The sequence below is a fragment of the Simochromis diagramma genome, unplaced genomic scaffold, assembly GCF_900408965.1.
Source record: "Simochromis diagramma unplaced genomic scaffold, fSimDia1.1 OVJJ01000361.1, whole genome shotgun sequence".
In the NCBI taxonomy this organism is placed as follows: Eukaryota; Metazoa; Chordata; class Actinopteri; order Cichliformes; family Cichlidae; genus Simochromis; species Simochromis diagramma.
In genome coordinates this window covers 2578203-2592202 of record NW_024386860.1, presented here as the reverse complement: position 1 = coordinate 2592202, position 14000 = coordinate 2578203, and the positions used below count along the sequence as shown (strand labels likewise).

The window sequence follows — 14000 nt, the reverse complement described above, 5'->3', positions numbered from 1 at the left end:
AACAAAAGTAATTAAAAAAATAAATATATCTCAGGGCTCTCAAAATTTCAAAATCCCTGGTAGCCCTTCGGGCAGGGACTCTTCAGTTTTTAGTAGCCCAAAATAAATGTAAGTAGCCCGAATAAAAAAGAGAGCAATTTTTTGATTGATGTTTGTTTCTGTTTGTTCCTTTACAATATTATACATTAAAGTATAATATTGTAAAGGAAACAAAACATTAATCAAAAAATTGTTGAAAAACAAATTACAACATTGTATAAAAATTACAATCATCAACTCAAATACTTGGTTCTAATTGAACAGAAATTTCTATGAACTTGTAAGAACTGTGTAGGACATGAATCAGTCTGTGTCAGATCCTGAATTTGAAATTTCCGCTGAAGTCACGGGTAAGAGGCAAGTGGAACCAAGATCTAGGCCATTTGCTTTTTGAAGTTTGCAAAGACTGCTAAATTGTGCCAGTGGTAGTTCACTCTTTGCAACATAGTACGCTGTTCTAAACAGATTTTTCAGGTTTATTTTTAGTATGTTATTTGCAATTGGTGTTTGTTCTGGGAAAGATATTGCAGACTGAGCAATAATGCATTTCTTGCATTTCTCATGGCTTCTAATGGGGGCCTTTCTTAAAATGACTGGTCCCAGTAACAAAGGCGCTTGTCGACTCAGAAATTGAGAGAAAATCAACAACACACCCGGCAGAACATTATGTTATTTACACGGGTGCACATAAGTGGTCCGCATGTGCGCATTCGCTGTCAAAATAAAAGACGCGCACCAGATAAGAAGTTGCAGCGTGCGTTTGCGTCCATATAAAAAGCACTGTTTTTGTCCGCTAGAGTGGGATTTTCACGGCACATTCCGCACCACATCTCTGTGCGTTCATCATTTGTTTGAAGCCAGCTCACCTCCTGCAACCACTTTTCCGAGAATACGTGCTTCTTTTGTGGTTCGGACTCCATCTGACATTTGTTTGGAGGTGGAGGAACACCAAAGTAATTGCTTAAAGGAGCTTCTTCGACATCTTTAAGAGTTTTAAACAAATGTCTGTCCTCCTCCAGAAAATCTTATGTATGCAAACACGCGTTGCAACTTCATATCTTGTGCGCGTTTTTTTTGTGTTTTGTTTTTTGACAGCGAATGCGCACCTGCGGACCACTTCTGTGCAGCCCCTGTTATATAGCTCGTCATATTGCAGCCACAGAAATTCTTTTGTCCATGAAACCATAAAGCTGCACTTTCTTTTTGCCTTATAGTCTGATTTGTCATAACTTTTGCATTTTGTGGTAAGCTTTTCTTTGGCTGTCACTTCTTCACCCTGACCTGTCTTATTTGGCTCAGCAGAACTAAAATATATATCCTGCTGCTTTTACACACACACACATAACGGTCAGCGATTCTCTGCGCGATCAACCTCTCATATGTTTAAGCTTGCTGCGGGAGATTTCACTTGTCATGTTTGCATAGTAAGCTAACGATTGATAAGACGATGTCAGAGGAATTGGTGCACAAATTATCATCACTCACCAATCAGTGCTGTTGCTCTCTATACACAGTTTGCACGATTGCAAAGTGAAAGCAAAAAACAAGCGCAAATTCAAACGCGATTTCAATATGTCACATATTGGCAGTGGCTCACCCATGCCAATGAGATAATTACCCAGCTACATTTCCGAAAGAATGCAAAAGCATTGACATATATTTTTCCTTCCTACAATAGCCCGACGGGCAGGGCAGAGATAGATTTTGGTAGCCCGACTGGGGTTGCAAAATCGCTAGCCCCAGGACGTCGGGCTAGCGATTTTGCAAGCCCTGTATCTGATTGAGGAATCACTCATCTTTGGAAAAGAGAGTTTATTACAGAGAAATGGCTCTTTCCAAAATAAAAGCTATACTATATGCTTCTTCTGGGCTATATTCTCAGCAGCATATTGTAGCGGGTCAGGGCTGTTCGGGGTTCTGTTTGTACAGTTATGTTTTGTTTATGTTGCCATAGTGACGGGTGACGCCCTCTCGCTGCGACGGTGTGTCCTTCCGGGGTCAGAGGGCGCCCTGTGTGTTGTTGTTGTTGCTATGCGGTTGCTGCGCTGAGCAGTTAGCTAGCGGCAGTGTTCTTCTGCAGATGTCAATAAACGGCTGTGCTCCCTGGCTAGCTCACGGGAATCAAGACCAAACGACACCTCCGTCTCCTCGTTGTCTGAGCTCGCCACATTGGTGTCAGAAGTGGGATGATGGTGGCACCCCATGTTCTGACCCGAGTGACTTTTCCCCCGCCTGTCGTGACCGGCCGGTGTGCCAAAAGAAGGCACCTGGACATTTGCAAAGTGAAAGCAAAAAACAAGCGCAAATTCAAACCTGATTTCAATATGTCACATATTGACAGTGGCTCACCGATGCCAATGACATAATTACCCAGCTACATTTCCGAAAGAAAGCAAAAGCATTGACATAGATTTTTCCTTCCTACAATAGCCCGACGGGCAGGGCAGAGATAGATTTTGGTAGCCCGACTGGAAAAATCGCTAGCCCCGGGACGTCGGGCTGGCGATTTTGCAAGCCCTGTGTTACAGGCATGGCCCTTTAAGGATGAAGCCTGATGGGAAATGTATTCGGGATGTGTGTAGCGGGACTGCCTGGTGTGTGTGTGAAGAGAGAGAGCGGAGAAGGGGAAAAAGTAACGGTTAGCTACAGAAGAGACGAAAAGAAAATAAATAAAAGGAATATAATAACTCCCTCGACAGCCAGAGTTGTGTCGGCGATGCTCGCTGTGAGTAAACTATTTCAGCCCACTGTACGCGGTGTTCGTGCCTTAGAGAAGAAATAAAGTTCGGTGAAGCAGTTTCCTACGCCTCCTTCGATCTTTTTGCTAGCGGAGTTGACCTGTATAGTAAGCTGTTGCCGGCTACGAGTCAGTTACGGAACCTTCAAGTAACTGCCAGAGGTTTCCTTACTACGGTTCGGGGCCGCGGATCTGGCGCGGTAACACCTGTATCTGATTGAGGAATCACTCATCTTTGGAAAAGAGAGTTTATTACAGAGAAATGGCTCTTTTCAAAATAAAAGCTATACTATACGCTTCTTCTGGGCTATATTCTCAGCAGCATATTGTAGCGGGTCAGGGCTGTTTGGGGTTCTGTTTGTACAGTTATGTTTTGTTTATGTTGCCATAGTGACGGGTTACGCCCTCTCGCTGCGCCGGTGTGTCCTTCCGGGGTCAGAGGGCGCCCTGTGTGTTGTTGTTGTTGTTGTTGTTGTTGCTATGCGGTTGCCGCGCTGAGTAGTTAGCTAGCGGCAGTGTTCTTCTGCAGATGTCAATAAACGGCTGTGCTCCCTGGCTAGCTAACGGGAAGCAAGACCAAACGACACCTCCGTCTCCTCGTTGTCTGAGCTCGCCACATTGGTGTCAGAAGTGGGATGATGGTGGCACCCCATGTTCTGACCCGAGTGACTTTTCTCCCGCCGGTCGTGACCGGCCGGTGCGCCAAAAGAAGGCACCTGGACATTTGCAGGACTTTGTGTGGGGCAATGGGGTCGTCGGGGACGACTGACCCCTTAGGTGGGGGCTATGTAGCGGGTCAGGGTTGTTCGGGGTTCTGTTTGTACAGTTATGTTTTGTTTATGTTGCCATAGTGACGGGTGACGCCCTCTCGCTGCGACGGTGTGTCCTTCCGGGGTCAGAGGGCGCCCTGTGTGTTGTTGTTGTTGTTGCTATGCGGTTGCCGCGCTGAGCAGTTAGCTAGCGGCAGTGTTCTTCTGCAGATGTCAATAAACGGCTGTGCTCCCTGGCTAGCTCACGGGAAGCAAGACCAAATGATACCTCTGTCTCCTCCTTGTCTGAGCTCGCCACAATATTAAACATATCAGGTCCCCATAAGGAGAATCATGTGCTAACGGCTGTCTAAATGACTCGGGTAAAGTTTGTAGCATGCATGTTTGTTGTTTTTGTCTGCTTCCACTTGTCTTTGCACTAGGATGATGTCAGTGTAAATGTGCAGTCATATTCGTTGTGTTCCCACTAGTGCTGTCAGCGTTAATCTCGTTGAAATGACGTTAACGCCACAACACGGCAAATCTCCGTTAACGAGCTACGCGGGGCTAGACTGCCAACACATTAACGAGCTAACTGCGCTAACACACTAGTTCCCACCCATGTAATTGAGCATTGCGTGGCACATCCAACATACTGTTTTACTTTAGTCCATGACGCGCTTACCTTCAGGCTCATGTGAGGGGCAATGAAATGTATGGGAAGTAAAGGCGATTACATTTTTGGATTTCTTTAACCGCTGCATAAATATATTTCCTTTCTTGTGCAATTTCAGTGGAATACTGTGACGGGGTTGCAAGCAGTTAGTGCTTCATTTCACAAGGGAGAATGCCTGGAAACCACATTATATGATAAAGAGCAAATGGGCTTAGATTGCTTGGAGATCTAAAGCAGTTGTGGTTGACCTAGCTCTTGTGGACATATCATGACTGAGATGCCTGATAATCTTTACAGACATCAGCCTATATGTTTGTATGTAATTTGTAGAATGAGAGCAGATAGCAGCACAGAACCTTATGACTCAAGATAAGAGGCTGTAAGCTGGTGCAGAAATCTTTGCAGGAAGGAAAAAGTTAAGCAAGTAGTACTATGGATTTCTTAGGAAATAAGAGAAAGTCTAGTCCCACAGTTCATGTAATCTTATTACCAAAAAGAGAAAAGAAAGAAAGAAATACTGTTGTCTTTGGAAATTTGTACGAACATATCTGGAGCTCAAATAGAGAATAAAACATCTGAGTGTGGAAAGATTACGAGTTTGTATAGTGTAATCAAAGCCTCCAAAGTAAAATGAAACGAGGTCACAAAAACCTCACTGTAACCCTTTGCAGCATTATTATTTGAGTCTACTGAGAATCTAAAAAAGAAACTTTCCTTAAATAGGGTGACCGGATACCAACAAACTGAATGTGGGCCACAGACTATTTATGTGGTGCAATATAGGACATGTTGCTATTGCTGAGAGCTATTCTGAAAAATCTCCAATCTCTAACTTAAAAAAACCCAAAACAACAAAATTATACAAGTTAAAGGTTTAACAAATGTACTGCATTTTATCTGAATGCAATTTTCCCAACTCTTTCACTAAGAAACCACAGCAAGTACTCAAGAAAGCCTAAAATTTGCATTAAAGGTCTTACGTACACATGTACAAGTATGTACATGTGTCTTTGTGCATTTGTGTATTCCTTGGTTCTAATTCAATAATTCAATAACTATTAGCTGTTATTTCAGCAACTGTTGTGCGATAATAGCCGTTGAGTTTCGGATGCAACTCATAAATGTATTTTTGCAAGTTAGAGCTAATAAAAATGAGGGTCATTGTTTCAATGAGTGCAAAGGGGCACAATGATTAAAGATGCTGTACAGTCCCACATATACTGGGCACCTGGCCGCCCTTCAGTATGTATTTTCACTCAGTATAACCCCTTTTTATAGGGATTCTTTATGGTTTGCCTCCAGTTGTGTGGTACCTCCTGAACAACACACGGTGGCAGCAATGTTCCACTGACAGGATTTTTTCTGTCACTGCTAAGCTTAATGACAGCTATATTGAAGGTGGTATTGGTTTTAGGAGAGTCAAGTCTAACAATCAAATAATAACGCATTCTGTTTCTTGGCTTCTTTCAGATACAGCGGATATGTTAACTTACATTCAAGAAGAACACTGACAACAGTACTGACATCCCTTTGTGATAATAGTTGTAATGTTTAACATTAAAATGTTCAATATTAATAATTTACTACTGCTTGTTTTAGTACAGGGTTGAAAATAATGAGCAATATTTTAAAATCCTTCAAAGGAATTAAGTTGAATTTAGAGAAGGCCCAAAAAGGGCCACATTATCATTTTTCCATCTTATAAAATAGGCTGATTCATACTTATACTTAGCGGAGACTAACAGAGTCTCTACTAATTTGCAGGCATCCATCCATCCATCCATGTTATCTGTTCTCCCAGTACAGAATCACAGGGGTGCTAGAACCTGCAGCTTGACAGGGCAGGAGGATAGGTTGCCAGCCTATGACAGGGCTAACACAGAAAGTACAATATTAAATTGAAATTCTTAATTCAGAGAACCTTACAGTCTCAGTTTTTTTCCCCTGTCATTTCCATAGCTTTTTAAAAACTATTACACTTTCTGAGTAAATGGGAAATTTTGTTTCATGATTCCAGAATCCTTGCTACATAATTTCAAAATACATGTGAACTGAATTATTACAATGCAAAATGATAAAAGAGTTTGATGAGGCTCACAGGTTAAATGGAGTAAATGCTGGAGCTTCATACTGATTGAAGCTTGATGTCATCCATAAGGGCAGCTCACTGGTGAAGCAATAAACACTGTAACTACACACAGCAAGGACCTGGTGAGTGGTTTATGAGACTCCAGTTCTCTTGTTGTGTCGTTTTCATGTCCATGTACAGAAGTGCGGCCACACTATATTTCCCCTCAGGATTAGCAGCGTGACCATAAAATCTGTAGGCTTTTAATGTTCTTGGTGGAATCAATCTCTCCTCTCAGCGTCAGCTTCAGTGGCTCTATGATGTTGTCACAGTAAAATCTGCTTGTTTTATTATTCGTTTAAAGTCCTTCTGTGGAATATATGGAAGGTAGGCCACAGCAAGGGGAACACTGTCATTTTTCCATCCTCTAAAAGTCAGTGTTGATTATATGGGAACTTCACATATTTTCAAGTAATACATGTTCTTATTTCAGAGGCCATGCATTTCAGAAAGAGCCTCTGAGTCACCAGTGACCTTATATCCAGTGGTTGTACTTGTAGAATGCAAACATTTTTTGAACACAGGCTTTCAGGGGAACAAACAAATGCAAAATCTTGCACAACTACATTATTAAAGAACAAGGACGCTGCAAAAAGATACAGGACCTGTGGCTGCTCAACTGAATGCAAAGTGGCTCTTACAATGTTTAAAAGGGGAAACATTAGTTAGACAGCTTTGCAATTAAAAAATATATAAAAGAACTATACAAGATCAAAAGAACCCCAACAGCCTTCATCAGGAACTCAATGGGGATGTGGCGAACAACACTAGAGGCCAACTTCAAGCCAATTGATCTACCAAAGACACGTCCCCTCTGCTGTTCTGCATATTCTGTTCTGTTCTGAACCAGCTCAGTGAGATCATTGACACGAGTGGTTAAGGATACAAACTATGGAATGCAGCAACTATCAGGCACCTACATGGACGGCATCAAGCTGTTTGCCAGGAATGAACGACACACTGATTCACTCATCGACACCACTAGGATTTACAGCAGCAACATTGGAATGTCATTGGGGTTTGAGAAGTGCAGTCGGATGGTAACAAAGAGAAGAAAGGTAGTCAGAACTGAGGGGATTGCGAAACTTACAGGCAAATGGGAACCATGAAGACGCTGCTAGAAAAGCCGGAACCACCAAATACGTGCAGTGGGTCAGGCAAGTTCTGGAATTGAAAGAACAAGATTAAGGCATTAACACCTATGTCCTGCCGATAATCAGGTACCCTTCTGGGATGATAAGCTGGCCAAAGGAGGAGATAGAAGCCAGTGACATCAAGTCAAGGAAGCTTCTGGCCATGGTTTCACCCCAAATCCAGCACCCTGAAATTGTATGATAAGAGAAAGAAAGGGCATAGAGGACTAGTGCGTGTCAGAACCACTGTCCAACAAACATCCATGTGTACATCAGGAAGACGGCCACAACAGGCCGTGTGCTTAGTGGATACCTCAATCAGCAGAAACCCAAGAAAGAATAGGAGCAAGGAGAAGAACCATCGTGGAAGGACAGGACCCTGCACGGTATGTACCACGAGCAGATGAAGGAAGTGGCTGACATCCAGAAATCCTACCAGTCGCTAAACACAGCTGGACTGAAAGACAGCACAGAGGCGCTAATCTTGGCAGCACAGGAACAAGCCCTAAGTAAGATCAGGCAAGACCAGGCAAGACCCAGGCAGGCTGTGTAAAAATGCCCCTGAGACAATCCAGCACATAATAGCAGGGTGCAAGAAATAGCAGGCACGGCATACATGGAACGCCAGAACCAAGTGGCCGGGATAGTATACAAGAACATCTGTGTCGAGGTAAAAATGGGAGACACCCCTTCTCAGTGGAATTACCATCCCCATCCTAAATGACCACAGACCCCTTGTATACAGTCCCACAATGTTTCTGTTTCAATGTTTCTACACATACACCATGTATATAGTTTACTCCCATATACATATATATATTGCTTCTTCTTCTTCTTTGTATATTGTTTTCTTTACTTTCGCACCTTTGTGGTCCTGTTATCCAATTTCGCTGTGCCAGAAACTGCACAATGACAATTAAAAAAAGTTTGAAGTCTAAGTTCTAAGTTCTAGCTAAGATAGCTGAGACCGAGCTAAGATCCTGTGGGAGTTCCAGATACAGACGGACAAAATGGTGATGGCTAACCAACCGGATATAGTAGTGGTGGACAAGCAGAAGAAGACAGTCGTAGTGATAAACGTAGCTATGCCACCAGGAATCGCATTGATTTCAAAATCCTTCTGCTCACTTTTAAAATTCTGAATAACCTGGCCCCTAGCTACCTAACTGATCTCCTTGATCTGTACAACCCAAAGAGAGCACTTAGATCCTCCAGCCAAGTTCTTGTTTAAAAACCAGAGGGGACCGTGCTTTTGCCATTGCTGCCCCTAGACTCTGGAATAATCTCCCAGTTGATATCCGTACATCAGAATCAATTCAATCATTCAAATCACGCTTAAAAACACACCTGTTCACTTTCGATGCAAATTAGTTTGACTTTCATTCAGCCTGCACTACACCATGTAATGTAATTTTAACTATTTGTTCCTTGTTCTGCCCACATTGCAGTTTTATTGCGAAGGACTTTGATGTACACTAGTCTTTTAAATGTGCTATAGAAATAAATTTTGAGTTGACTTGACGTGAGGAACCTTAGGAAGAAGGAACACCAGAAGATGGAAAAGTACTAAGGGCTCACAGAAGAGCTCAAGAAGATGTGGAGGGTGGAGTTAACATAAATATATATATTGATTTGTATATTATTTATATAATTTTAATAACATATATATGTTATGTTTTTACAATTAGTGGTTAAGACAGTATAGTTTATAATCATCAATAAATATTAATGTCAACTATTTAGCGGCTTACGTAGGCGGAAATGAATTGATTCCACATCCGGGTGAAACGCTGTTTACAATCAGGATGGTGGTTGGCTCATGCTAAGTGCCGAGGGAGAAAACAACGTTTATAATTATATATTATAGGTACTTTGCTCCAGAATCACCACCTATGGCAACTCAGATCCCTATAACCGTCAAGACTCCCCCGCCAGCCGCCAGCACCGCCGCTTTCCGTGGGAAGAAACGTCCCGGCAGTCCCGCGGTTTCAGCCACTCAGCAGAGCACCGGGAACAGCAGCAAGAAGAAGAAAGGGCAGCCAGTGGTTACTACAGCAACAATCCAGGCACAGGTAAAAGCTAACCGAGGCACAGTAAAACACCTCAGGTGTGTTGCAACGTCTTTTTGTCATTATCAAAAACTCGCACCAAGAGTTAGGTAATAATAAAAAATATGTCCATAAAAAAACAAACAAACAAACCAACAATCAGCACGATCAAACTTAAAAGGCAGAAATGCACCGACTCGGATTGCCAATTTTTAAATTGTGACCTCCGATTTTCCTTCTCAGAACTATAATTGACTGCACATGTAAACTAAAGTCTTCTTTTCTTCTAAATATTATTTTCACAATAAGAGAAGTGATTAAAGTTTATAGTTACCCCAAACGGCAGCAAGCTACAGGATCTTCTCTCACTCACACAACGAAAAGTAAGTGCTTTGCTGCTGGAAACGGGTACAGATGATTAACAGGAAAATGAGCTGCTGCAGACCAAGCTTTACCTGACAGATTTTAGTTTACCAAAGAAAGCGGCTGCAACAGATTTATGTGACAAACCAGTGTTATGTACTTTCCTTATTTTCCAGCATGTTTACCAGGCAATAGGACATCATCCGTTTTCTCTTTCCTCTCTCTCATTTTTTTTATATTTTCCTCATACTTGATTTGGTCTTTTGCACATACCAAGGCTCTGAGCTTTGACACCTGTTATTAGGTTTGTTGTTATGAGGATTTTCATACTAGTCCCCCTGTGGTTAACTTTGGTGATCTCCATGTCCTCGATCACAGTGAGGAGCTTCCACGCTAACGACATGTCAATGTGTGGCTGAGAGAGTTTGTGTGTGTCTGCGTGTGCACGCATGGCTCACAACTGGTCATGTGGGAGGCTGATCAGTCATCGAAAAGGGCCTTAACCACTGGAAATCGTCCAGTCCTGGGCCCTGGCCAATCAACTAGTGCATTTCTAGTAAATTTGATGTTTAACAACTCTCAGTGAATTAAAGTTTTTTAGATTTTTGGATTTATTCATTTGTTTTAGTTGTGTAAAAATGATTTTGAGACATTCCTGATATAATTCCCTCAAATGAGTTGATTTTTCACAAACAGAACAGATGCTGCTGAGTCCTTTTGTCAGTAGTATCTGTATTTCTTACTAATTCCCATCTGTCCAACCTCTAAGATATTGAACTATATGATAATTATTCACTTCTATGTGTTGAACATTCTGTTTTCAATACATAGAAGTTATACTTGGACTTGACCTGACAAATGACCACACACACAAAAGAACAGCAGAAAAGCAATGCATAACATTCAGAAAGTACAAATAAGGATAATAGGACCAAACAGGATGATATATTATACTAGAAGAAAAATACACATTATACTTAATATATCTTTGTAGCATTGTGGAATAGTGCTTTGCTTTTTTTTTGTGTCATAGATTATGTTTGTATTTTGTATTTTGTATTTTCTTTTTTTAAAAACAAATTCTCTTTTGCATTGTTACTCCTGTTCAGGTATGATTGTAAACTATTTTTCTTGTTGTAAGCGCCTGAGGTTTCAGTCTAAGCTGGGTTTAGCCAACTTTTGCCATTTATGCATAACATGTTGAACATGTGAATTAAGTCAAACATGTTTGCTGTATATCTAACTGTTGTGTCTTATCAGATGACGACAGTAGAGACGGTGGCTGAGGTGAAGGCCGTGGGATCGGCGGACAGCGGTCCAACCAGCACCATCACAGAGTCCACTGTAAAGCCTCCACCATTTAAAGACCACACATTCATGGTGGGTGCATATGTCTGCATGAATCTGAGTTCATCCTGTTCCTTTGTTTCTCCTTAAATTTTTATTCTCCTTCTTTTTTCCCTCCGCTTTTCTAATCTTGGCAGCATTCGGGAATTGGCGGAGCAGCAGCAGGCAAAAAGAACCGGACCTGGAAGAACCTCAAACAGATTCTGGCATTGGAGCGTACCTTACCCTGGAAGCTCAATGATCCCAACTGTGAGTTTCTTCTTTTAACTGGAGTCATTTTTGCATTTGTCAGCTATAAACAATTCCAGCTCCATTTCCATTTTATTAAATGGTGGTGAATTAATACCAAAACACATTTTTTTGTATTTAAAATGTCACTAACAAAGCTGACATTTTAAATAAAAAGAGAATGATTTGCCAATTTAAAGCAAAAGCACAAATTACCACTTAAAAAAAGAACACCCCCCCCCCCCCCAAAAAAAAAGATCTGTTTTGTCCAACAAAGATTTGCTTTTTATTTTGCTCTAGTCATCTGCATCCCACCTGCAACGACTCTCATCTTTAATGCAGTAGTTTGAGAATTGCTGCATTAGTAATGAGACTGATGAGACTTTAAAAGCCACTTCTCTGTGAAAATAGTGCAGATAATAGTACATTTCAAATTTGTAGTTCATCTTACGACCCTTCTGTGTTTGTAGACTACAACATTGATGCTCCGCCATCCCTGAAACCAGCCAAGAAATACTCAGACATCTCTGGACTCCCTGTGAGTAACCGTTCTGCTAAAAAAAAAATGTTTTAAGTTGGACAGTATTACTTTAGCCAAGTCTTGTACAAAGAACACACTGAGTAATCTCTCTTGTCTTTCCTCAGGCAAACTACACAGACCCACAGACAAAGCTGCGCTTCACATCTTCTGAGGAGTTCTCCTACATCCGTCTCCTGCCCACTGATGTTGTTACAGGCTATCTCGCTCTTCGAAAGGCAACGTGCATTGTGCCCTGACAGTCGAGCAAGGCTTCAAAGCTAAAACAGGTTCAAACCTGAACTCACCTCATGTCAGCGTAGGAAGCTGTCAGGCCAGCGAGGAGAGCAGGTAGTCTAGACAGTTGCTGGAGATCAAAAGCTGACTGTAGCTAACCGTTTGCACCGTTGTTAGTAGCAGGGTGAGCTACATCTTAATTGTTACTATGTGACAAAATCAATTAAACAAAATTGATTTTCCTTTCATCTAGAAAGATTGTGTTGGGCAATTGCTTATTCTTTTTATGAGGCATGTTTCTGTCAGTAGCTGGATGTTACATTGTAAATATGCCAGTGGGAAAAGTTCATTCAGAAGTCAGCAACAGGATGTGCTTCTGCTTATTCGTTAAAAAAAAAATCTCCTCAAATGTAAATGTTATGTTCCCATTACGTCTCCCTTCTTCCTCCTTCCTCACTGCTGTAGTAACTGTTTACACGCAAGTTTCTGTGTCCCACTTTGTTCTAATGATCTGTGCTTTCATTGGTGGAAATGAAGAGTAGGAGAGCAATGTTTAACCTGTTTTTTTCCCCCCCATCTTTTTCATTGACTCAGTTACTTTTCATAATGTGCCTATTAAAACTAGCTTGAATGTGGTACTAAAGTTTGAGTCTCTTTTCCACCCGCGCTCTCGTAAATGAAATTTGTGTAAATTTACATCTTCATTTACATCTTGGATAGTCACACAGTCAAAGAGAGATGAAGCCAAAAAGGTGTAATCAATATTTTTATAAGCAGCAAATCATCAGATGAACTTAATTTCACGCATCATTTACAAAAATATAGCGTTGGTTCCACAAGCAGCGTTTTACGTACAATTTACCCCTCTACCTGAGTTAGAAATCGCACTTGGCAGGCAGCCACAATCATTTTCATAAGATATTTCACGGTGCTTTATGAAAAATTAAAGAATAAATTCTGTTGTATTTCTCATGAGAGGGATTCCTATTATGCAAATAATAAAAATACAGGCTAAACGGCACAAATAAGGATACGTGAATACGACAAGAACCACTAAGCTGTGAGTCCAACCTGTTGAGACAGCGAAACAGGTGCAACAATCTAAATAATTTCCTTCAGTTCCTCCTTGATTTTTTAATTTTTTTTTTAAATTTTTTTAATTTGCTCAAGATGTGTAATTACACTTTACCCTGTATCCTCCCTTCAGTCTTGAAGCCCAATACAAACAATAAGCCATGTGTTATCAATGAAGGACAAGCTGACATCTATTCTATACAAATAAACTGATCCCACTACTGCCTGTTCAGCTAAAACCTGTATATAAAACATATATTATTTCTCGTAAGATCACCATTGCTGTTTAACAGCAGCTAAAACACCAGTAACGCTATCACACTGGGTGGTATGTTCCAGAAAAACAAACACAATGCTTCAGTCCTTCTGCAAAAGACTCGTCTTACTCGTGGCTGAGTGTTCTTCCAGCTCTGGGCTGGAGTGAAGCTGATGAAGGCAGTATAGTTTATCCATGAGCCGTTCCTGCTGTGGCATCAAAACCTCAACACCGTGATTAATGAACGTCATCAGAGCTTTCTACTACCCAAGCACACAGCCCAGCAGAGTGTCTCCATGCGTGTGTGCATTTACATTTTGGGCCCTCTTTGCTGCGCTCACATGCCAGAAGCTACACAGTATTATGTTGTGCTTAGAGTTAGGATTTATAGAAGGCCTCAAACATGCTATGTGAGGCTTTTTTGCATGACTTATATATGAATATTTGTGACATATGCATGCATAAGTG

At 41.3% G+C, this 14000-nt stretch overlaps 1 protein-coding gene across 1 annotated transcript; it reads left to right on the top strand.

Annotated features, from left to right (window-relative positions):
• The first annotated feature begins 9233 nt into the window (after nt 1–9233).
• ino80c (INO80 complex subunit C) lies at nt 9234–12840 on the top strand. Its single transcript, XM_040029620.1, has 5 exons — nt 9234–9534; nt 11134–11253; nt 11358–11469; nt 11919–11986; nt 12094–12840. Exons 1-5 carry the CDS (start codon nt 9355–9357, stop codon nt 12223–12225), a joined length of 612 nt encoding a protein of 203 aa, XP_039885554.1. The 5' UTR covers nt 9234–9354; the 3' UTR covers nt 12226–12840.
• The last annotated feature ends 1160 nt before the right edge of the window (nt 12841–14000 follow it).